Source organism: Jaculus jaculus, chromosome 9 (genome assembly GCF_020740685.1).
Source record: "Jaculus jaculus isolate mJacJac1 chromosome 9, mJacJac1.mat.Y.cur, whole genome shotgun sequence".
NCBI classification, from domain to species: domain Eukaryota; kingdom Metazoa; phylum Chordata; class Mammalia; order Rodentia; family Dipodidae; genus Jaculus; species Jaculus jaculus.
In genome coordinates this window covers 2487655-2513732 of record NC_059110.1, presented here as the reverse complement: position 1 = coordinate 2513732, position 26078 = coordinate 2487655, and the positions used below count along the sequence as shown (strand labels likewise).

Here is a 26078-nt window from a genome sequence, read left to right as displayed (position 1 = left end):
GAAGCCAGACTCCTCCAGAGCGGCCTTAATTCAGGTCACAGCACAAAACCTTACTCAGAAGTGCATTGTGCTCAGCTGAAGGCTCTTGCGGGGGACATTGTTCACATCTTTTTAGTGTCCTAATTACGAGGCCCTGGGGTGCTCTGTCGGGGCGCAGGAGTGGAAACAAACATCTTTACCTTGGCCACTGGGAACATTTTTCTTGTTCTTTGCAGACCTTTGTTCTTTTGGTTGACCCTGTCTTGAAGCTACAAGCACAGAAGCCAATCACACCACATGGTAGTGCACCATCAGACCCGCTGTGGGCACCAGTTCAGGCCCAGGCCAGCCTCATCTTCCTACATGACTCATGTCACCTCAGCCTCGCACTTACTTATTCTTCCCCACTTGTGCTGAGTGCGTTTGACGGTGTGGGTGTCTGTGACTGCACGACATGGTGTCCAGAAGGAAGCGCCTCAATTAGCTGCAAGGCTCATTCTAACCAAAACAAACCCTACCTTCCCTTTGAGGACGAGATGACTAGAGTGTTGAGCTGGGCAAGGAGCCCAGGGTCAAAGGCTGGCCTTGTCTTGGGACATCTGCCTGTCCTCCAGAGTTTTACCTAGTCACCTGCTGCACCGCTCACGGTTCCATTTTCTTAAGCTCAGAAGTAGATGGAGGTTTCAGTCTCCTTGTCTGTTTATAGCACTATTCTAGGAGTCATCGTAAAATTCACTTTAAACTTTATTTTCATACACAAAGACTATTACCCACAGGACTGAATGTAACCAAGCCTGTGCCCTCCTAGAACTGTCTGTCAGTCCAGAAACCGGAGCCCTTCTCACCCCACTGAGCAGTGCCGGGCACGTTACTGAAGGATCCTCAGAGGAAGTCAGAGTCTACACTTCTTATCCCTGGTTGGATCAGTGATGTTTTTTATGGCTTAAAATGATAATTTTTCTTATTTTTATTTGTGTGGTTTTTTTGTTTAAATAAGGTCTCAAGTAGCGCAGGCTGTCCTTGAATTCACTGCATAGTTTTGAGTGACCCTGAACTCCTGATCCCCTTGAGTGAAAGCTGCAACCAGCTTGCCTGCCAGTGCCTTTTTTTTTTTTTTGCTTTCTTTATTCAAAAGAGGAGCAGCAGGAGGTCTAATTAAAAGTAATTTCTCTAACAAGGCTAACTTGGATAGGACTATAATCTGGCATGGATTTACTGTAGATGAACATTCATAAGTTTGGTTTGTTTTATTTAAAAATGAGCAGACTGGGCTGGAGAGATGGCTTAGCAGTTGAATGCTTGCCTGTGAAGCCTAAGGACCCTGGTTCGAGGCTCAGTTCCCCAGGACTCACGTTAGCCAGATGCACAAGGAGGCGCATGCGTCTGGAGTTCATTTGCAGTGGCTGGAAGCCCTGGCATGCCCATTCTCTCTCTTTCTCTCCCTCTCTCTGTCACTCTCAAATAAATAAATAAGAATGAACAAAAAAAAAATTTAAAAAATGAGAAGACTGAGCCAGGCATGGTGGCTTACACCTTTAATCCCAGTGCTTGGAAGGAAGAGGTAGAAGGATCACCATGAGTTTGAGACCATCCTGAGACTATAGAGTGAATTCCAGGTCAGCCTGAGCTTGAGAAAACCAGAAAACAAACAAACAAACAAAAGAGCAGACTGAGTGGCCTAGGGAATGGGGACTTTGCTTTATGGGTGTATTTGGAATGCCAAGTCTCCATGGGTGGCCAGCGATAATGGATACAGTAATACAAACACGTCAAAGACGCTGAATGAGCCCAGGGAAAGTCAGAACGTATATTTTATGTTATGTATGTTTTACCACAATAGCAAAGTTTAGACAGAGTTCTCCATGGTAAACTACTAGTTCTTGATTAGCTGGCTCTTCACCTAGATCTTGACTTTTTATTTTCAGCCTAAATAAACATCACCTATCAATTCTACCCCTTTGCTTCTGAAATTGAAGAATTGACTGAGTGGCCCCTTGCCTGAGAATGCGCTTGGAAACAATGATAATCTACTTGAGCTCCCACGACCCTCACAGCGAGAGGACTTAGACAATAGACAGCCTCTATCGACAGTGCTGACCTACTTACTCTTTGCAGCCACCTAGAATACGACCCTTCCTGAAAAAGCAACTTTCCCCCTTTCCTTGGCCCTCCCTGGCCGATCGGCTCCTGGAAGCGCCCAGCCTTCCCCAGGCTTCCCATCCCGCCAGCGCGCCTCTCCTCACCTTTCTGAGAAACAGTTTCTGCAGTTTCCTGTGCGGCAGCCTGAGCATCGCTCGCTGCCCTGGGCCGCTTGGGTTCCTTGGGTGCTCAAGCCATTCTGCCCACCGGGCAGCAGTCTCTACTCTTATCACCTCCCTCAGCACTGTGCCAGCACATCGCCAGGCAGCAGTGGCCGCCTGTTTACCCCTCCCTCCCTTGCTGCCCTCCCCTGCCCTCGCCCCTCTCCAGCAGGCATGCAGGCCATCAGAGGAGGCCTCCACCTCTCAGGCATCAGCTGGGAGGTAACAAAGCTCCCGCTGCAGAAAAAAACCCAGCTCTCTGAAGTCCGGAAAGGAAGCGCCCGGAGGTGCCACTCCCTGCCTCACGCTGCTCTGGACGCTAGTGGAGTCCATCAAAGCCAAGACTCTGAGACATCAGCGCAGTGTTCAAGACAGTCACAGACCTGGGGTGGCAGACCCCAAGACCCTCCCCGCAGTGCGCCTGTCTGCCTGTCACCAGCCATGCTGACAGCCTCCCTTAGCAACACATGCGAGGGCTCCTCCCTCTCCTCCTGTGTCCTTTATACTAAAAGGAGGTGGCATTTGTGGGAGGGAGGTAGTGCAAACGGTAAGGGCACTAATGCACTGAGGTGGGGCAGTGGGCCAGTTGTAGCTGGGCTGGTCCTCCACCAGACAGCACGTGCTGTGCACACGCGCTTACACTTGTGTCCGGGGACAGGCTATGCCAGCGGAAAATGCCTGCTTGCCCAAGCTTCTCAGCTAGCTTCGGCAGCCCACACTCACACAGAGCCGAAAGGTGGGGAATTACCAGGATGTCAGGCTCCTCTTTGTCCCACAGATCTGTTGCCTTGTCTCTAGTTGTGTGTGTGTGTGTGTGTGTGTGTGTGTGTGTGTGTGTGTGTGTGTGTGTGTGTGTGTTTTGAGACAGGGTATCCCTATGTAGCCTGAGCTGGTCTTGACTCAACAATCCTTCTGCCTCAGCTTCTTGAGTGCCTGGGATTAGAGATGTGTATCACCACACACTCTGCCCGTCTCTCATTTTTCTTTTTCCACCCCTCTTCTTGGGTCTTTTTTGCATAGAAGGAATTGAAGCTAGGGCCTTGTGTATGCCAGGCCTACCTCTGAGCTCCATCTCCAGCCCTCTTTTTACTTTGGATGCAAGATCTTGCTAAATTGCCCTGTCTGGCCTTTAACTTGTGATCCTCCTGCCTCAGCCTCCCTAGCAGCTCCAACTATTGGCTTGTACCACCACAGCTGGTCCAATTTTCAAACTTCTCTGCTTAGCCCAGTTCCTCTGTGAAACCACCAGAAATGTAAAAGACAACTCCTGCTCATGCCTCATCTCAGGACAGAACCTGCATGGTTCCCCAGGGCACCTTCCTCCACAGGAAGGACATCTTCCACTTCACCACCTCATGGAGACAGAGCTCAGCCGCACACACCACCGCCGAGGCTTATGCCTGTGCTGGGGTGACCGCTGTGGTGGCTGCTGGAGACAGTATACAGGAAGACGGTGAAGAATCTCTGTAACCTCCTGCGGGATACTTTTGAGCATTGCAGAGGAAAATACAAACCTAGGCTCCTGGGGAGCTTCATGAACATTTTAATTATTTGAATGTACAGTGCCAGGCTTGATGGAGACACAAAATATCTTGCTTTGAAGTTTGGTCAGGGTCAGTAGTACTTAGGTTCTGGGATTATTTCAAGTGCATAAAAATAAAATAGAAAGTTTTAAAATTAATTAATTGATCAATTAATTTGTAAACATATTGCACATTGGTCATATTCCCATCAGCTGACACTGTTATGTCCCTCTCCCCGACCCCTATTTCACTGAGGACCCTCTTCAGTGAGGTTATTGATGTCTGCAAGCACCAATCAATCTCTATGGGGGGCAGTGCCTCAGGGTTCTCCTTCCCACCACGTGGCTCTTACAATCTTTCCACCCCTTTCTTCCGCAATGGTCCCTGAAGGCTCATTTTCACTGACAACGGCTCCCTGTTGAAACACTTAGGAGAGGTGCTTATCTCCCATGGGGGAATGCCCTCAGGCTGGCCCACATCACTGTCACCCAGACTGGCTATTTGGAGAGAGGAGATGGGCTTATATGAGGAACGATCCTTTCTCAGGTTATCTCCACACAATAGAATAAAAGGCCTCTTGAGCAGTTGTGTCTATACCTTCTTCCAGGGGTGCAGAGAAAGGACCCCAAGGCAAACAAGAAGCAGCTTAACACTGTGAGAGATAAACTTCCCAGGCTCTGCTGGCCACCGGGTGCTCCAATGCTGCGCAGGGACCCTGCACCAGCTGCAGACTCGGGGCTCCACTCTATTGCAGCCATGCCTGGGGCCAGGAAGCTAGATTGAATGAGGAGAACAGCCCAGAGCCTGGCAAGAGCCTGCTCACTGACTGTCCTATCCCTACTTCTCTCCTGGTGGCCATGCATCTGAGCCTTGAGTTGGTGTAAAGGAAGAAGAGAACTGGGTGGAGGGCTGGAAAGCAGGTCTCAGTAACCCTGACCTGAAATTGTCATATTCTGTAATTGTAGTTTGACTGATCCTAAATGCAATTCCATTCAAACTTCCTCAGAGAATTAAAAGGTAATTGCTCAGGACACAGACCTTTGAAAGTGCATTAGCAAAGCAGATGGGGGCTTTGATCTCTGGGGAAATGGTGATCTGTCAGGTCAGGGACGTTGCAACAAAAACCTTTAATTTTTAATGGAATGTAATTGCAGGTGCGTGGAAGTTTGTGGACTGGATGTTGTCATGGTGACAGCAGCAAGAATTGCCTTTACTTAAGGCCATGGGAGATGGGCATAACAGCCGTGGCGTCTTCCTGCATCTGAAACTACAGTTTTGAAAAGAAGCCCTTCATATGTGCTGGTCACTGCTTTATGGGACACACAACTATTGTCACATGGGCACCCTACCAACAGAACCTGGATGTCACACAGTTGTGCCCAGGGCAACAACCACCAAATGGTACCACAACACTACCTGCATCCTGTACCCATCCCACCTTCACAACCTCAGCCTTGAGGCATCATTGTATATCTGCAGCATGTTTCCAAACCTCAGACACATGTTGACGCAGGCACCAGGACCCCAGTGTCAGAGATAGCACCATGTACCCCAAGACCCCCAAAGGAGGAGCTCAGTGGGGTCGTATGGCCTCATCCTTCCCGTGGGGATCAGGGACAGAAGTAAGGTGTCACCTCCATGGTAGATCATGGACAATGGCAGGCTCCCCACCACAGCCCCATGTCAGGATTGGGATAAAGGAGCCGAGGGGGGGGGGTGGGCAGGAGCCCTGTGAACGCTGGTGTCTGAGAGGCTGCTGAGGAGACCTGGATAGCAACCCCTCGGGGAGGCCTAGCATGGGGCAGCACGTGCTAAGGCCCTGGTGCTTGCCAGCACTATCAGTCATCATAGAGCCACAGAGCCTGTCCCACCTGGACTGGGATCCATGGCGGGAACCGTCATCATCTGGATGTAAGCAAAGTATAAGAAGGGTTTTGTGCCCTCTCCTCCTCTTCCCTGACCTCTCATCCAGTCACCTTACTACAATTAAGCCTCGAGTGAACTTTTGTTGTTGTTGTTACCAAACCACTTTATTACACTTGAAGGCGGGAACGCCCTGGCTCTCCACGGCCCACCCCCTCGCTGAAAGCCCCAAGTGCCTTTTACCACCACTGTTCATCACGCTCGCAGCTAGTCTAATCCTCAGCACCACGAGGGACTCTGTGTGTGTCCATGTGTAGATCCATGTATGTATGCAGACCCATGGCAGGGAGGGAAGGGCAGTCCTCACACACCATACACGTCCCCACGCATGGCACGTGTATACATGGGTTGTCAGTGAAAGCAACGGACAGGGGAGTGAGTTCTGCCGTCCATATAAGAGCTGGTCCAGAGTCACTCAGGACGGCTCCAAGAGATGTCAGAGCTCTATTGCACCCCCGCTGCAGCCTTTGACAGTGTGCTGGGCCCATCCGCAGGTGAGTCAGCAGCTCTTGGGGGCAGGGGAAGGTGGCACCCTCCAGCCTGCCCCACTCCCCAGGGAAAACTGCCTTCATTTCTGCCTATTCAGGGCCCAGGCCAGGACGCTGAAGATGCAATCATGCTGGGAGCTTAGGCCAGGCAGAACACGCTGCGGGGAGTGCGTGGCCGTCACAATGTCCTGGGCGGATTCGGGTGCTGAGGCCACTTTGTACAGCTGGCCAGAAGCTGCGTCTCATGTAAGATGGAATGCATGTGAGTTTGGCACCTTGAATAAAAAATAAGCTGTTTAGAATGGCTGTAATTTGGACCTCAATGTTCCCCAGAGGCCACGTGGTGAAGGCTTGGTCCCCAGCCTGTAGCCCTATTGTGTGGTGGTGGAAGCTAGAAGGAGAGTTGGGCCTAGAGTGGGGTCTTTGGGTCTCCGGGTTGTGCTCCTTGAGGGAACTGTGGGATTCTGGCTTCTCCCTCTCTTTCCTTCTGCCTCCCCGTCCTGAGGTGAGCCGTGTGACCCACTGCGCACACCCACGAAATGTGCTGCCCCATCTGAGGCCCAGAAGAAGCAAATCTGTGCAGTGGAGGTGGGATGCTCCAAACAGTGAGCCAATTGACCTTTCCTCTGTGTGGGAACACCGCCTCAGGCGTATGTCGCAAGTGACAGAGTGGAGGAGCTCAGAGGTGCTCGCTGTTTCCCATGGCTCTTCTCCACGCTGGGACACCAAAGAGAAAAACTGCTACCACATAGGCCTGGTGATTTACTATTGCTTTAAACGAGGGGGTTTCACATCAAGAAAATGTTGGGGGCCACTCCTTCAGAGTCCCAAGAGCAAGTTATGTTTGTGGGAGAAAACACATTTCTTGCCTTGCAATGTCCCATTCGGGCTTCTCTGAGGCTAGGTAAGTGGCATTTGCTTACCATGGGGAAAGCCAGGCCAAGAGCAATTTTTTTTAAATATATTTTTTAAATTTTTCATTTATTTATTTGAGAGCGACAGACACAGAGAGAAAGACAGGTAGAGGGAGAGAGAGAATGGGCGCACCAGGGCTTCCAGCCTCTGCAAACGAACTCCAGACGCGTGCGCCCCCTTGTGCATCTGGCTAACGTGGGACCTGGGGAACCGAGCCTCGAACCGGGGTCCTTAGGCTTCACAGGCAAGCGCTTAACCGCTAAGCCATCTCTCCAGCCCCCAAGAGCAATTTTAAATTCCTTTTGAGTCTGCAAACGGCTACAGGGAGAGAAAGTTAAATGCTGTTTATTTCCCCAAAATAGATTGTAGCAAGTGTCTACAGTGTAGCATGTCATGCTCAAAGCAGAGACACAGGGCAGTCCACACAGTTCAAATCCCGACCCAAACCCGGTTCCTTGGCTTCCGTCTTCTCTTCTGCAAGCCATAGACACTGACCGCCACTGCGTGGGGCTCTGAACAGGCAATTAACACTTAACAATTAACACTTGCAAGATGCTGAGAAATAGAATACATTTTATAAGTGGTTTGTTAAAAGAAAACAAGGACAGGAGACAGGGAGGGAGGGAGGAAATCTTGCATGGGACAGTTGTACAGAAGAGGTGGCCACACCAGATCTGTTGGTGTGTCACCTCCCCTCCCCATGCCCCAAGGGCACTGAGAAAAGTCACCCACACACACTGTGAGGCTTTATGCAGAGCACCCAGAAATCACCTCAGGGAGCCTAATGTGAATCAAGCCAAGGCCCTGTGATGATACCAATGAGCGGGGCACACGCCTCTTATTTCAATAGAACCCTGAGGATGAACTTTAAGAAAGTGTTTTACACTTGTTTATTTATTTGAGACACAGAAGCCAACAGAGAAACAGAGAGAGAATGGGCATGCCAGGGCCTTCAGCCACCATAAACGAATGTGAGATACATGTGCCATCCCATGCATCTGGCCTATGTGGGTCCTGGGGAATCGAACCTGGGTCCTTTGGCTTCACAGGCAAATACCTTAACTGGTGAGCCATCTCTCCAGCCTTAAACTTTTTATGGGCATGGTGCTGTGTGTGATGTATGCATGTATGTGTGAGAGAGAGATGTGGTATGTATATAGTGTGGTATGGTCATGGTGCTGTGTGTGATGTATGCATGTGTGAGTGTGAGTGTGTGTGTGATGTGGTGTGTATATAGTGTGTGTATGTATGTGGTGTGGGCATGGTGCTATGTGTGATGCATGCATGTGTGTGTGCATATGCGTGCTCCCTAGAAGCCTGCAGAGACCACAGAAGAATGTCGGTGGTTCTGCTCTGTCACTTATCTTTCTGTTTCCTTGAGACAGTGATGTTCCGATCTCAGCTCCCTGGGGGACTTGGGTAAGGAATTGAACTCCAGGTGGTCTCAGGCCCTCTCAGGACCTCAGGCTTGCACAGTAGCTCTCTTACCCACTGAGCCATTTCCCCAGCCCTGACAGTCATAATACTTTCCGCAAGTGAAGAATTTCTGTAGGAATATTACTGTTTACCTAGAAGTAACAGAAAGAGAGTGAGAGCTCTAAAAAGTAAGACAATTCTCCTCACCGGGCCACCCACATGCCATCACCACACAGGTGGCACAGCTCTCGCTTTAAGGACTCTGAGTCACTTCAGGGTGGAGTATCACTCCTGCTGGGGAGAACCTTTGGTCATGGACAGGCAGCTCCTTGCGACATAGGCAAAACTGTTTGAAAAGCCTGGACATGAGCCATCCTGGACACAGAGATGTGGAGGTCCACACCATCACACATATATGACTCATCTGTGAGACACTTGTGTCTCATACACGACATATTGCATTGCAGACAAATTTGGATGTGGGTATGCATTTATATGCACACATGTAAATGTGTACATGAGCTTACAAAGAAACTTGGCAAGTGTATTTCTGGTTAATTGTGTCTTTTCAGCAGAGGCCCATCAGTGCAGGGCCTGACAAGACCAAAGAGCCATGTGGGGGAAGGCAGCTATTGCCAGGACTTAGGGCTTCTGGGTCTGACTTTGTGCACCATGAGTAGGTGCCAGGGTGGTAATAAGAATGTACAGAGCTCACTGTGCTGACAGAGGAGAGAACCAAAGGAGGAACTGCATGGGTGCCTGTGCCCCGAAGCCCACAGAAGCACTTGCGAAGGCCGTGCTGCCTGGCCGGCCTGTGAAGCATCTCCACTGATGGGCAGCATGCCTCAAGCCCGGCTCCCCAGAGCACTGGTTGTGGTGCTCACAAGGTCATAGAGCTGTGCTCAGCAGGGTGTCCAGCAAGGCCTTCATGAGACAGGATTCCTCAAGGCTGTCCTGAGCTTCCCATGGCCCTTGTGACCCTGTCCTCTGCCCATCTCACTTCCTCCTCAGGGAGTCCTCCTGGGGAGCAGAGCTTGTCAGCAGGCCCAGGGCATGGCTAGGCTTGAGCTCATGGCACGGGATGGCCCCCTCAACTTTGAGAGAATTCTCAAAGATAATCTCTCTCTCTTTTTCTCTCCCATCTCTCATCTGTGGTGGTTTAAATTAGGTGCTCCCCATAAACTCATGTGCTCTGAATGCTTGGTCCCCAGCTAATGGCAATTTGGGAGGTGGAGCCTTGCTGAAGGAGGTGTGTTGTTGGGGGCAGGCTTAGGGGTACCATAGTTAGCTCCCCCTTGCTAAGTTGGGCTCACTCTCCTGCTGCTGTTTTCCACCTGCTGTGGCAGAGGTGATGTCCAGCCTCTGCTCATGCTATGTTTTCCCCTGCCACCATGGAGCTTCCACTAAAGAGCATACACCAAACATAAATTTTTTCCTCCCATCAGCGGCTTCTGATCAGGTGTCTGTCCCAGCAACGAGAAGGGAAGCGCAACGTGATCTCCACCCCTCGCTCTGTGATACAGAAAGTGCCAACTATGGGCATGAGACGTCAAGCCACCCACTCTTCAGAAAGGTTGTGGCTGGCCTGGCACCACTCTGGGTGCCAGACTCAGACTGGGCAGTACTCAGCAGTGAGCACAGGAACAAGGGTGCAGCCCAGTGAGCCAGTGCTCAGTTCCCAAGGACACCTGTGATGGGTCCAGCTTCTGCTTCCCTGGGGGTCAGGGTCACCGGGGCTGCACTTCTGGTACCAAAATTCACACGGGGAATTAAGAACCCCTTCAGAACCTTCCCTGCATCAGCTGAGGGTGTGACAGCAGCAGGACACCCGGCCAGCCACAGGGGCGCCGGTGCGGGCTCATTCTGTGGGTGCTCTGAGTACTTGTCTCAATGTAATTAAACAGAGACCAAACAGTGAGGCTGCCTGAGCCATCGTCATCCATCTGCTACTGAATCCATACCCGCCAAGTCAGCTAAGTCGGCGCCATACCTCACTCAAGGGTCGTCCTGGCATTTTCAATGTTTTTAGGATGAGCTCAATCTTAGCTAGTTTGTTTGTTTTTTCTTAAAAGAATGTGGGCTGGAGGGATGGCTTAGCAGGTAAGGTGTTTGCCTGAAAAGCCAAAGGACCTTGGCTTGATTCCCCAGGACCCACGTAAGCCAGATGCATAAGGGGGCGCACGCGTCTGGAGTTCATTCACAGTGCACCCATTCTCCCTCTTTCTCTTTCTCTCTCTCAAATACATAAATAAAAATGAAATTTAAAAAAATGGGATAACTGTGCCAAACTTCTTTGGAAATTTAAAGAAAAGTATGAAGAAAATAAAAATTTCCTGTGATACGAGAACTTAGTGAAAATTTTCAGTACACTTTTTTCAACCCTCAAGGTTTATCCTACAAGTCTGGTGTGTTGGTTGCTGGGAGTTGGGAGATGGAATAGAGGCAAATATGATAAAATTTTGGGTCGATCATGTTTTTCGTTTTTCCTGAACTTAATATGGATTTGTCTCTACTTATCCCAAAAGGAAATTGAGTATTGGGACTGAGTTTTCCTAACTCCACCTCTGAATACTTACTTCTCTCATTTCCCCTTGGAAGTACTAACCATAGAGTTTGAGAAACATCTAATGATTCAATATAATAACAAAATTGTCAGTCTCATTAGTGATTATTCAGGGGCAGAAACTACAGGAGAGCCACAGAAGTTTCTATGTTATCCTGTTGCTGCATCCCTAGCCTATCTATGTTCCAGAAGATTCCTCAGTAACCTACCTGCCCTCATGGGTGTCTGCGCCAATCTGGTGCCCTTGCAGTCCTAATAGAGAGTCATTAGTGTGGGAGGGGACAAGGGCCTCTTAGCTGGGGTCACCCCAGCAGGGGGATTTCCAGGAAAGGCCAGATCCGTTGTCGAGTCTTTCCTTCTGAAAACAAGCTACACGCCAGGAACTCAGGTTGACTGCCCATGCTCCAGCTGTTGTTAAATGGCATCGACCACATTCATCAGAAAATAAAACACAGCCATGAACCATTTCTTACGCTTCAGGATTCAGGCAGAGGAGAAAGACAAAATAAGATAGGAAGGTGCCCCTGACAGCCAAGATTCAGTGTTGGGTCAATCCAAGAGAAGAAAGACTAAAGTGTCTTAGAAGACAAGACAGATGGGAAGACACAGCTCATCCATCAGCTAAGAACCCTAATCTGAAAAATAATTTTGTCACTGAGTTGAGCCTGCTCCTGCTAGACACCAATCCTCACAGCAGACAAGAGTAAACGGTTGCCTGCTCTTTGTAGTATCTCAAGCTACCAGTGCTTTGCAGCTCACTAAGTTGCTTTTCAAAGGAGTTCCTTTGAGTCATATCCTTTCATTTGCATATCAGAGAACCTGACAAAAACCATGTTACAAAAATGATTAAGAATCAAAACCAATGCATACAGATATTCCAAAGACAGGCGAACAGCCGACAAGTGTCTCTCATAGTCCCAGCATGGGTGCCAACTTAATTATTTTTTTAATCTTGACCAAACAACTGCCCTTGCCTCTCCATCTGCAGCCTTGGCCCCTGCTACTGCCTCACAGAACTCAGTCTGGGAGAACAGTGTTTATTTTCTCTGTTGGTATTCATTAAAAACAAAGCAACTGTGTAAAGTAGGACACGTGTGCCCATTGCAAAGCAATGAAAACAAGAGAATGTAGAGGGGAAGCAGCATAGCCTGCAGCTGCAGGAAGCAGCTGACGGGGCAAAGGCCGGCTGCATGGGCAGAAGAAAACGCCCCCTCAAGGAATCCTAATTCCTTTGTCCCTATTCTCAAATGGCTCTTTGTAAGGCCAAGTAAATAACGAATGAGACCATAACAGAGACAGAGGAAATGTAATTTTACTCATACATGCAGTACTTGTTAGGAAAAAATACATAAATGACACAATGTTGGTATCAGCTTCATCCATGACAGAACTAGAGAAATGTCCCAGCACCTCCTGTCAACGTCCCAGGCACACGCCTGTGCCCAGCAGAGTGTCTGTGCTAGGAGTTCCGAGCGGGCCCTGTAAACCACAGATAGACCAGCAGTCTGTCTCATTGAAAATGTCAATGGAGCATGGCGTAGGGGGAGAGAAAGGGAATTGCCAACAGAGGGAAAGACACGATCTTGCCTCTTTAGTCACCAGTACTCTGTTACCTCCATGCTTCTCAGACTGCTCCCTGATGCCAGGGAGATCTGGTTTGTGGGTGGTCCCTCCCCGAGCCTTGCACATGCTGGGGAAGTGCTTCACCATGGGGCTACAGCTAAGTCCGGGTTTGTGGCTTTCAGCCACATAAGGGTGACCCACACTTGCCTATAGCACTCAAGGCAAACCTAAAGGCATGGTAAGGCCCAACTGGGGTTAAAGGAAGCAGAGGTGACTTGTCACAGCACTTAGCCCGAGGAAGTAATCTGGAAGCAATCCCTTAATGAATGTAGAGGAGTCCTTGGACCGTCTCCATATCAATCCATTGTCTCCTGAAGGCAAGCTCCTTTTCCCCTTATAGACCTTTTTACTCTTTCCCTGTCATCATTATTATTTTACATTTTGACTTTAAGAAAACTGCTGTGGGCTAGAGAGATGGCTCTGTAGTTAAGACCCTTGCCTGCAAAGCCTAAGGACCCAGATTTGATTCCCCAGTAACCACATAAAGCCAGATGCACACAGTGTACATGCATGTAGAGTTCATGTGCAGGGGCAAGAGGCCCTGGAGCACCCATTCTGATTCTTTTACTCTACTTGCAAATAAATAACAACTAAAATAAAAAGAAACCAAGCTCTTGCTGCATTGTTCTGGCTAGCTTGGTACTCACTATGTAGACAGGTTGGCCTCAAATTTATTGTGATCCTATGGCTTCTGCCGCCCAGTGCTGGAATTATAGACAGGCATCACCATACCTACAGCCTACGTATGTTGGTCTCTCTCTCTCTCTCTCTCTCTCTCTCTCTCTCTGAAAGCAAATAAATACAAATATTTTTAAAAGAAAACTGCCAGATATGATCCAATGCCAGCCTTCTCATTTAATAGGAATCTTGGGGAAGTTTAGTGTATCAGCTTAAGTTAACACAGCCCAGCCAAAATCCACCTGCCTGACTTCTGTGAGGACTCGACTCTAGACCCAGTTACTCTACATAGAATATTCAACTATATCCTAGGGGTCAGGCACAGACACCTTCTTATTTATAATGTTACTGTAAAAAACAAATGGCCAAGTGAAATACAGAAACCTATTCCTACCTAAAAGTACCTCCGCTGAGCCCAAGTCCCCAAGACCTACCACTGAGAATCCATCTACCCAAGCACCAAATCTGAGAGCCAGAGAGCAACAACCTGTACATGCAGAATGTAGATAGCCGGGGCTGCCCTGTGCCACGCTGGTCTACCTGCCATGTTTCACTGGCCATTTGTGGTCCTTTCCTTGACTGTGAACCCTCACATAAGGGATGTTTTAGAGGGGCAGAGCACATGAACTCAATCACACATCTTCCTGATGGCCCACAGATGCTGAAGTCGACTCCTCCCATACAGCTCAGCCAGGGCTCATCCAGTTTAGTGCGTGAGTCACACCCCTGAGCAGTCATTACTGCACATCTTAGAGCACTCATGTCTTCCCCAAGATGTCAGAAATGTAAGATTTCCCAGTGTAGAATTCCACTCTCCTCACAGCAGCATATCGCTGCTTGCCTTACTGGACTGTGGGCAAGCAACCAAAAAAAAATGAAGACACCTTCACACTGATCATTTTTCAAAAACGTACCTCATGTTAGCAGAGGGAACTGCCTGACAGGAGTGCGTCTTACCTCTGTGGATGAAGCTGGCTGTGTCTCAGCTGAGGTTGTGTCTCCTTTGCCCTGGGAAGCAGAGTACAAGAGAGTCTTGTAAGTGTGGGGTGCTCACACCACGCATCTCTCTACTGAGGCCATCACACGGACACCCACCATGCCTGCCTGCCTTCTGTTTCTGAACATTAGCCTCCACATGACTCCAAGCGACGTGGGGAGTTTCTGGAGCCTTCAGGAAGCTCTGAGAGAGAGATAGTGAGACAGAGAGAGAGAAAAGAAAAAAAAAAAACTAAAGGGGAACTTGCTGCTTTTGAGCAATGTTTAAGATTCCGCCAGAGGAAGTGGCGATGTTCCCATAACAAGCCTCAAAACTCAACTGAAAAGAGCTCCCGGTTTAAGCTGTGGGGCGCAGCTCGCATCCAGAGGTCTGGGTCACAGCACAGCAGAGGCAGGGGACCTCTCGGTTCTTGCATTTGTTCCCCTTGCAATGAAGCTGCGTGGCTCCCTATGGTAAGCTGCAAGCCCAGCTGTGATACGAGCGCATGCCAGGTCGAGGAAGAGAGCCGAGCCGTTGCTCAGGGCACTTCTTTGTCCTTGTCTCAGGTCCCCAGCTCAACAGTGATTACTGGATGCCATGAGTACAATTTCTAAGGCTTGGTTCCCTATTTGTCTTGCAGCTTTGTGCCCACTAGCACGGCACTGGCATGCATGGTGAACATCTGTGGAATCTACCCAGCAGCTCTTCTCGCTCCTTGGCAAATTGTCCATTTTTTTTTTTTCCTGTGGAACACTAATTTCATCTAGTCCAGGTGGCAGTAACCTTTGACACCACCCCTGGGAGAGCGTATGCTCCAGGTGGGCCATGTCCCCAGGCACACGCCTATTCAGAGGTGGATGTGAAACCCGGAGCACAAATGGTGCCTGGGGCTTCTGAGTGGCCAGCCCGCTCATCCTGAGATGCTGACTGTGCTGGCTGTAAGTGTGAGTGTGCGCCAGTTTTACATGAGACACGCCTGCCCGAGAGTGAAGTCAAGCGTGTATGGAGAGAAAGCCCACAGCTTTGGAACTTTTGGGTTCCAATTCACCAGAACCCATCATTTTAAGTGCCAATGGATTGATCGTTTTGCTTAAGCTGGTTTGGTTGGGTTTCTGTGACTTGAACAGGAGAGGAGACCTAAGGCCTGAGCACGTGGAGTGCTCTGCAGCGCTGCGCCACCCTCACCCCACCCAACCCCAGCTCGCCATCCCACTCCTCATCCTGCCCAGCCCCAGGACCAGTCTGTCCCGGAGGCACCCTGCAATTTCCCTGGGCTGTGTGTACAGGGCATTCTCTGATCACCAACCCCTAAAACTTTAAGCTGCCAAACTCCACAGGTTGTTTCATAGAATACGGGACCCTCCCTCCATCTTATGTCATAGGCTCTAAAACATCATCAAAGAGCCCAATGGGGAGCTCAGGGGAGGCGTGGACGTTAATGGTGAGTCTCCTGTTCCCAACCACTCCGTCCCTCCCGGCCCTCCACCGAGTCTTTGCTTGTAATTGAGCTCACACACACCCTCTCCACTATTTGGGAAACACCTGTGCTCCATGCTCCTGAGCCAGCCCCAGGCGTGCAGGGTCAGGAAATCCTCTGCTCCAAATGAAACCCCTTCTACCCAGGAGTGATGGGAATAGCTGGCGCCTCCTCCATGAGACTTCTAAGATGGGACAGTGGGGAAGTGATGGGAAAGAAAGTGGGGAGTTGCTCACAGGGACTTCCCAGTGATGTTCTGCACCAGGAGGTCCAAATCTAGCAAGAAATCCTGACTCCATAACTGACCCACGTGGATGCCAGGGCTCCAACAAAATGATTTTTGAACACTTAGCTAGAAATTTTTGATATTTTAAATTTACCAAACACCAAAGTATCTGGCTATTTTCCATTATCTTGCATGCAACTGTTGATGGGTTTTCATTTCCTCTTCATGGAACATGTCTGTGAAAGCCATACTGAGTGCATGTTGACAATATGTGAGCTGCACCCACTGAGGTGACATAAAACTCTGCACAAGTGACAGTAACACAAAACAGCCAGATAGAATTTTCTAGCTAAGTGTTCAAAAGTCATTTTGTTACAAAAAACATAATGTGGGTCGAGCCTAGAAAGCGAGCTGAGCCAGTATCTTTCAGCAAATGAGGGCAGAATGTAGCTTTCATGGGCTGGAGGTTCCCATCTAGCGATCTATTCTTCCAACACAACCTTCAAGGCCAACAATGCAGCAGCCCCGGCCTGCTGGACGACTAGAGTGTCTGAGGGCTCAGAGGACGTTCCCACAAGGCCACTGGGGTAGTTATGTTATCAACTCAACAAAACTAACAACCACCTGGGAAGATTATCTAGACTAGGATCACCTGGGAGGACTCTCTAGACTAGGATCGCCTGGGAGGACTCTCTAGACTAGGATCGCCTGGGAGGATTATCTAGACTAGGATCACCTGGGAGGACTCTAGACTAGGATCATCTGGGAGGACTATATAGACTAGGATCACCTGGGAGGACTATCTAGACTAGGATCACTTGGGAGGATTATCTAGACTAGGATCACCTGGGTGGATTATCTAGACTAGGATTGCCTGGGAGGACTATCTAGACTAGGATCACCTGGGAAGACTATCTAGACTAGGATCACCTGGGTGGATTATCTAGACTAGGATCACCTGGGAGGACTATCTAGACTAGGATCACCTGGGAGGATTTATCTAGACTGGGATCACCTGGGAGTACTATCTAGTTTAGGTCCACCTCTGGTCATGGGAGGGATTATCCTGATTATGTCTGTTGAGGCTGGAAGGCTCGTATTGACTGTGGCGGCATCATTCCATGGACTGGCATCCTGGACCGTGTAGGAAGGAGTGGGCTGGCTGAGCAGCAGCACTGGTCACTCTGGTCGCGTCCTCTCCGTGGGCTGCATGTGAGCAGCTGCCTTGAGCGCCTACCTCTACGCCACTCTCTCCATAGCAGACTCTGACCTGGAACTTGGGCTGAAATAAGCCCTTCCTCATCTAGTTTATAAACTGATTTTTGTTAACCATTTTATTCCAGCAGTGAGAAGGTAACTAATGCAGCCACACTGGTGAGCAGAAGGTCGCACCAGTGTGTATGTTATTTTCTAAATAAGTCAGTACATAGGAGTCCAGCAAAGCCCATCACACATCAGTTCTATTTCTTATAAATGATTAGGTCATACAATAGCTTTAAGATTCCATCATTAAAAATTTATTAGGGGAGGGAGGTTTGCTGGGCAGATGTCCCCACGTTGTGCAAGCATGAAGACCTCAGTTTGGATCCTCAGTACCCACGTAAAAACTGGGTGAGGTGAGGTGGCATGGGTTTGAAATCCCAGTACTGGGGAAACAAAGACAGGAAGACCTTTGAGGCCTGCTGGCTAGCTAGTTTAGCCCAACAGGTGAGTCCCATGTTCAGGTAAAGACTTAGTCTCAAACAAAACAAAACAGGAGAGATGGCTTAGTGTTAAGGCACTTGCTTGTGAAGCCTAAAGATCCAGGTTTGATTTCCCAGGACCCACATAAGCTGGATGCACATGGTGGCCTATTGTCTGGAGTTTGTTTGCAGTGGCTGCAAGCCCTGGCACATCCAATCTCTCTATCTACCTCTATATTTCTCTCCAATAAATAAGTAAAGTATTTATAATAAAAAAGAAAAAAAAACCCAAAACAGCAGGGTGGGGGCACAGCAATTAGAAAGATGCATCAACTTCTGGCCTCCGTACATGTACATACATACATGTGTAAGCTCACGCCCTTCCTGCACACACACACACACACACACACACACACACACACGCACACCACACACACACAAAGTTCATGTGGAAATTTACTAAGATGGTTAACTTAAAATGTTGGATTTACTGGGACTCTTTGAGGGCAGAATTTATTCTTAACTTTTTTATGACCTTGAGACGCTTCTTTGGCCCTCAAAACAAACAAACAAAACAATGTGCATCCTTCCCTAAGTCCACCACCAGTGTAGTTCAGAGATTCGCGGGCCCTCCAGCACCTGAGCATACAAATGTCTCCAGTGCAAATTTCCACCCTGCACCACCAGATGGCAGCAAAGGACGCGGCAAGAAAGAAAGCTTCCCACCTGCAGCCAATGAAATCCTGGAGATCCATTAGTAAAAACCAAAGCTGGAGGGCTTGTAACTTGTGCTTGAGAGAGCCACACGGTTTCTGAAGAGCTGGAATGGTGTTCAAGGAAGTTTTTTGTTTTTGGCAAAAACTCACTGCATAGCTCAGGCTGGCCTGGAACCTGCATCCAGCTGGGGCAGTGCTGCTTTGTTGTAACTCAGCAAAGCCGGCACGAGTCCTCAGCACTGCTGGGGCCACACCATTCCATGCAGAGGCACCTGAAGTTGGCCACACTGTGGAATCTCAGAAAGCCATGACTGATGAAGAAGCTGGAGGGTGCAGAACCCCTGAGCAGGAGGCACTGGAGACCAGCCATGGGATCTTCGGAAACATACCACAGGATTTCCGGACACACCGCATCTGCCAAGTGGTGGGCGTGGAGAAGTCTGGTCTGCTGTGTCTACACAAGTGAGACCTTGTCAATGGCCAGTGGCCAAACAGGAAACAGCATTGCTTCATAGCCAACTCCTCTGGTCCTGAAACACTCCCTGGGGTCACTGGAAAACATGGAGAAAATCTCCTATCCAGTAACAACCCCAAGCTACACCCTGAGTAGGCAGCCACATCTGCATCAAACATCTGTCAGGACTGACTGACTGATTATGACTTCACTGACCGTGGGAAGGTGGAATATTGCAGCTCCAGAGCCAGTTATCTTGGGCTACCTTAGCTCCTTCAGTTTATGACCTGCCTCTGTGTCTGAGCCAGCATCCTGGGATGTGATGTCAGAGCAGACTTAATCCAAAGGCTATTAATGTCCTCAGATGGCATCTGGAGCCTAGAGCAGAAATTGCTTACCTGAGGCCTCAACAAATGAATTTGATAACTGTTCTAGTTTATGACTATGAAAACTTCCTAAAATTGTTAACACTTTGGAACGTGGATTTTGGGGGGAAACCTAATCTGTGTTTCTGGACCATGGTCACCCATATTTGGCTCCAGAATAAACTAGATCTGTTCACTTTAAGATGAGAACCATGTGTTTTGCATCAACACAGCCACGTGTTCAAAACAAGCCAGTCACAGTGGGGATAGGGACATGGCTTTTAAACTTTTCTCTGGCGAAGTATGCAAGTGCAAATAGAAATTTCTTCCAAATTGAGAAAATTCTTCCCATTGACAGAATTAGTACTAGATGCCAAAGAGACTTGTGAAAAAATCCCCACAAAAGCAAGAAATAGGAAAAGCACTGACGGGGCCCAAAGCTCCTAGCTGCGCATCTCCCAAGGCGCTGTAAAAGCCTCCCCAGAGGCGCACCTGGGAGCTGGCTGTGGTCCTGCCTGAGCTGCGCAAGACTTCAGTGGATAGACAAACATCCAGGGATTTCTGGGCAGAATTTGAAGACCTGGTTGCATTCAGGAAAGACCAACTCAAGCCTGCCCAGGATGCCAAGGAATCTGTGCTCTCAGACAAACACAAAGCCAGAACCCCAGAAAAGTGACAAGGGGTTGTGAACAGCGCTGGGTCTCCAACAAGGTGAAATTTCATGGAGAGCTCAGAAATCCTGCATGACTGGACGTCACAGATTCCCCCAAGATTCATGGTGACATAGGCAGCTGCCACATTTGCCCCAAATAACAAGTGGTGGAGTTCAGCACAGCACATCAGGCCCTGAAGGGGACAGGCTATGGGGCTGCAGAAACAGGACTGGGGTGGGCTGGACCTCTGGCTCCAGAGTTCTAAGGGACACGCTGCACACAGGCAGGGAAGCTGGGGTAAGAGTGTGGCCACAGCGGGGGTGAGCCCCATGTCCTCACCACCAAGGGCCTATAAGAAGGGCTTGGAGAAGAGAGGGCTTCAAGCTCAGTTCACCTGTTACCACGCACAGGGATCAAAGGAGACTGTGAAAGAAGAGGAGGCGATGCCTCAGACTCCAGAGACAGAGATGGAGAAAGAGGAGATGGAGAAGATGGTGGAGAGTAGAGGTGGAGGTGGAGGTGGGTATGGAAGGTTCAAGAGCAGTGACTCCAACTCGCTACCTCTCCTGCCATAACTCCTCACTCAGACTTAGGCTCATCTGAGCATTGTTAATCTGCTGGTCAGAAACCTTGCCAGCAAAATCCCAGGGCATCCTTGTCTGAGGGAAGGAATTCTTTCTATACCTTTCACTCCCGGATTCTCTTCCCTCCCCCCACCCATACAAAGGAGTATAGATCGGAAAATTTCAAAAATAATCAAAAAATAAAGATAGGACTTGTGTGTGTTTTAATAGTAGAGCACTTGCCTAGCACTTGTGCAGCCCTACTTTAACACCCAGCACTGCAATAATAATAATTAATGATAATAATAATTGAAAACATTTTATAGTATTTGAAGTATCTCCTTCACAGAATCAGTGTCTTGGGCACTGCCTCTCTAAGTGGCATCTGAATTTATGCTAGGCAGAAACCATAGTTGTTCCTGCTGCCCAGATGAGTGAATCTCACCTACAGTTTCAGGAAAGATAGAAACACAGAAAGGCATAGACGTTGACAAGTGCACATGCCCTTAAGGAAAGCCTCCCTTAGTCCAGGCACTACTACCTCAATGCTCTATTTGACACTGGCATTTTGGAAAGTCTAACTAAGGCTATTGGATTCATATTGAATCACCTCTCAGTGTCCCAAGTTGTTTTTATATCTTGTCTTCAAGAATACTGGCATTGACTTCCGGTCAAGATGGCGACTGTCTAGCTGCGCTGCAAATCCCGGGGAAAGAAAGATAGATGTAGATCCTAAGGAGAGAGCCACCCCATCATACCTCAGAAGGGCCCCGGCTGAAACTAAGAAAAACTGGCGAAACAAGCAAGGGTACTGTTTTCTTGGTGAACCAGATAACCAGCACAAGGGGGAAGGAGACCAACACACAGAAAAATCAACTCCTACCAAATCAGAGAGCCAGAGCCCCAGAGGCCCCCAACACCTCATCACTGAAGCAGACCAAAAATGAACCCAACATGGCTCAGGGAAATTTTGAGGAAGAGGGGGTGGAAAGAATGTCAGAGCCACATGTTGGGTCTTGATATGCAGAGACATTTATCTTACCCATAACTGTGGGCTAACTCCACAATGCACCACCCATATACATCAACAAGGAGGGGCCAATGGGGAGGGGGTAGGTCATGGATGAGCCTAATAATGGTACCAAACTGACTGCATTTGCTGAATACAAAACTAATTAATACAACTAATTAAAAAAGAATACTAGCATCATAGTAGTTTCACGCCCTTTATATGAAAACCATTGAGATGAGGATTAACTTATTCCTAAGTGTTTTTAATTTTTTAACTAAAACATAAAAGTTGCACATATTGGGCTGCAGAGATTGCTCAGTGGTTAAGGTGCTTGCTTGCAAAGCCTAATGACCCAAGTTCAATTCTCCAGTATCCACATAAAGCCAGATGCACAAGCTGGCCCATGCATCTGGAGTTCATTTGCAGTGGCCACAGGCTCTGGCATGCTCATTCTCTCTCTCTCACACACATACACACACACACTCTCTCTCTTTCTCAAATAGATTTAAAAAAATTCAGTTTCACATATTAATGGGGTAACATATTTTTTTTTTTAATTTTTTATTTATTTATTTGAGAGTGACAGACACACAGAGAGAAAGACAGATAGAGGGAGAGAGAGAGAATGGGCGCGCCAGGGCTTCCAGCCTCTGCAAACGAACTCCAGACGCGTGCGCCCCCTTGTGCATCTGGCTAACGTGGGACCTGGGGAACCGAGCCTCGAACCGGGGTCCTTAGGCTTCACAGGCAAGCGCTTAACCGCTAAGCCATCTCTCCAGCCCGTAACATATTTTTTGTTTGTTTTCAAGGTAGGGTCTCACTCTATCCCAGGCTGACCTGGAATTCACTATGTACTCTCAGGGTATCCTCAAACTAACGGTGATCCTCCTACCTCTGCCTCCCGAGTGCTGGGATTAAAGGCGTGTGTCACCACGCCGGGCTCTGTATTGTTTTCTAAGTCATGTATGTGGTTGTGTATGGTGTGTGCATGCAGGTGTGCGTGTGCCATGGCACATGTGTGGAGGTCTGAAGACAGCCATGGGCTCTTTTCCTCTCCTCACACTTTCCCTGAGGCCGGGTCTCCCTGTTGTTTTGTTTTTGCCACCAGTCTAGCTAACCCAATATCGGGGGGGGGGCTGAAGCTTCTGGATTCTTCAAGTTTATGGGTTTTCTTCCTTTTTTTTTTTTAAATGAGGTTGCAGGGGTGAAGAGAAGAGGTTGGGGGTTGACTACATTCACAGTGACCCGCATGGGGAAAGGGGGTCTGGAGCCTAACCTTAGCTAAGAGAGGAACAAGGACATGTATGGTGACTGACTCATCCTGGCTCAGGTCTGACACGTATAAATGTCTATAAGGCTTTCCTGCTAATGCGAAATGCCAGGACTGTGCCCTTGGCAAGTTTTTGTGAATTTATGATGACAGGGAATTCAAGTTGAAGTTTAACATGACCGCTCATCATGTAACAAGAAATGTCCAACTCACCTGTCAGAGACAGACTCAGGACCACACAGCCACCAGGCATAGCAGGCCTGGAAGAATGCGAGAAACACCAGCCACAGGGTTCCACGGGGAACCCTAGGTGGCACAGAGACATTTGATGTTCAAGAGAAGCTTCTCCAGTGTCTGGCTCCTCTGACCAAAGCAAGAATGTCCTCACCGTGAGGACGGCCTTCATTCCCTTCTCAGTCACCTCTCCCATGGGAAAGGCCAAGAGACATCCACCACACACCCATCCATCGTGTGGGGCCATGGTCCTGAAAAAGAGGTGACAGCCACTTTGTCTATACAGACACTCCTTGTCACAAGGTTCTCACCTCACATTTGCTCTCAAACCTCTCACCCGTCTTTCCTCAAGACTCTGACTTCTTCTTCTTTTTCCTGGAGGAGCCTTTCTCCCGACTTCCATAGTAAGGAAGGGAACACACTCACCGCCCCTGGGTTCCCATCACTGAGCGCTCTCAAGTGCTTGCCTGATGTAAGTAATGCCCATCCTCTGGCGAATCCAGCTCTTATCCTTTCAATTTACCGGCCCAGTGTGGGGCAGGGGCAGACTGAAAAGACGGTTGTCTTGAGGCTGCTTTCCCCTGGTTTGAGGTCTTCCCCCGAGACAACAGTGGCCACTGGGGGAGAAGCCAGGAGAGTGAGAAGACAGAGAGCTCCGTTTGTCACATGTGGGAACAAGAGGACAAATGTGCTTCCTCGATGTCACCGTCCAGCGCCATGTATGGAAGCTGGGAGGCTGGAGCAGGGACCAAGTTGTGATTGGTAAATTCCCCCCAGCAGCCTGGTCTCTGTCGTCTGTCTCCAGTTGTGAAAGCAGCGTGCAGAGGCTGAGCGAGGGGCTGCGGGGGCTTTGCGTGTGGTTGGCCTCTTGCTCTTGTTTCCTGAGACAGGGTCTCATTGCGCAGCCCCAGCTTGTTTAAACGTGTGGTGAAGGTCTTCCTGCCTCATCCTCCTGCGGGCTGGGATGGCAGCTCATGCTGGACTTTGCTGTCTGGCTGGCTGTTCAGAGCACTTCCTTGGCAATGTGGCCGATGGCCATGAGCGTAGTCTTGGCAGTCATGCCAGCTGCTTTGTCCCGAACATGCTTGGCTCAGTGGCACCCATTCCCAGGGAGGTCCAGGGGCCTCAGACGTGCAACACTCCACCCTGCAAACACCCCCCAGGAAATGCCTGCGAGCACTCTGGGCCCCCAAACTAGAAACGATCCAGAACCCAAAGCAGTCAGTGTGTCTGAGGAGCTTGGAATCCTGGTGCTGAAAGAGGGCATGCCCAGCCCTCCAACCCTAACAGCCCCAACCTAAGGGCACCTCAGCCATCTGTACATCATCAACCTGACAAGACCTGGAATCACCAGTGGGCAGTACATTGATCAGGTGAGCCTCTGTGCAGGTCTGTGAGGGACCACACTGATTAGGTTAACAGTGGGTGCACACTCCCTTCCCTGGGTGGGACCCTGGACTGTATAATGAGGAGAGAGTTGGCTGGGCAGCAGCATTCACTGCTCTCTGCTGCCGCACCAGGCAGTGCATGCGTGTGACCAGCTGCCCCCAGCTCCACCCTCCACGATGGACTGTGACCTGGAATGCTAAATGGAAGTAAGCTCTTATTCCCTTAAAGGAAAGCCTTATCGGTATTTTGTCTCAGCGATGGCACATTAACTAACACATCATTCCTGCTGGGGGGTGGTTGCCCTGTGCTCAGAGCCGATCCTATCCCTTCACCACTCCTCCACAGGCTGTGAAGACCCAACAAGACCTGGGTGCGGCTGAACATTACCAAAGGCTCATCACTTCCAGACCGTGGGCTCTTCCCTACAGCCATCCACCTAGGAGTCTCTCGGCCCCTTTGCATGCTCCATCCCCTGTTCCAGGAGCAGGGCTGCCTCAAGTCTCCCCCAACACTCCCACTTCTGCCAGGACTCAGGATGACTCCCAGGGAGCCAGGCAAGGCCTCCACTTGGAGCGTGAGGGGGACCTGTTCAAATTGTCAACTAAAACGAGCTTTCCTGACAGCCACCAGCCAGCTCCTGGTGTACAATTTGGACAGGGCTCAGCGACATTAGGGCAAGTCTCCCTGTTTTTATCTTTTTTGTGTGAAAATGTTGGTTTCTGATTGTAAGATGGAAATGTGAGAGAATAGTGATGCAGAGCCTGCAGAGCCAGGGTTCCCACAGTCCCTGATGTGGGTGTGGGGCGGGTGCCCATGTCACAACAGAGTCCCATTTACAACCATCTGCATGTTATGTGTAACTTTGATCCATCCAAGAGAGTGTAATCAATTATAGATTAGTGATGATTGTAATGATAACTGAAACAAACAAGTTTGTGGTAATAGCATGACATTGAGAAATGACTTTCAATGCAAATAAGACTATGACGGTGATGAATAAGCTACTTGTAATGAAAACAATGAAGAAGTGCCTTTAGTACATTGGGTTAGCATTCCAAAGGGTGAGAAGATGGATGGCAAGGTGAGAGGATGGTGGGTGGGAAAAGGGAAGGGCAGGAGAATAAAACCGAAGTTGAAGGAAAAACAGAATGACAACAAGTTTTTTGCACAGCCAGAAAAAAATGCACTTTTGTGTGCTCGTAAAGGCTGGCAGGCAGTCAAATCACCATGGTAACTAGATTCCAGTGGAAACATTAATTAAGGTATGACTCCCGAGTTTTGCTATGGAATACCAGTATGTTTAATGCTGGAAGATAGACCTCCCACTTCCGGTGCAGATCTCAGGGACACCTCCACAGGCTCTGGGGTGCTGCTGAGGGCTGGGTGAGCTTCTGCTGTGACAAACTCCTGTGAATCCAGAAAAACAGATCACATGGCTCAACAAGGCCAGCTCATTGGCCATTCTCAAAAAATATTTTGAGCCAATGACTCATTGGAGCCATCCACAAGAGTGTGACAGAGTCTAGGGAAGGTCCAAAGTGGTTTTAATAATATGGATGGATGAGAGGAGGGGACACTGGACAGGCTAGATGAGGGACAAAATATAAGGGTGGAAGGGAAGGGCAGAAAGAGTAGGAGGGGAAGTTACACAAA

At 49.1% G+C, this 26078-nt stretch overlaps 1 protein-coding gene across 2 annotated transcripts in view; it reads right to left on the bottom strand.

The window, feature by feature from the left end:
• Window positions 1–26078, bottom strand: part of Rps6ka2 (ribosomal protein S6 kinase A2) — a 293522-nt gene that overhangs the window by 228959 nt on the left and 38485 nt on the right. The window contains exon 3 of one of the 2 annotated variants that reach the window (XM_045157977.1): window positions 14366–14416. The exons of the other annotated variant lie outside the window; for it this stretch is intronic. Within the exon in view, the coding sequence (XP_045013912.1) occupies window positions 14366–14416 (51 nt within the window). The remainder of the gene's footprint in view (window positions 1–14365; window positions 14417–26078) is intronic. 2 annotated transcript variants of the gene reach the window in all.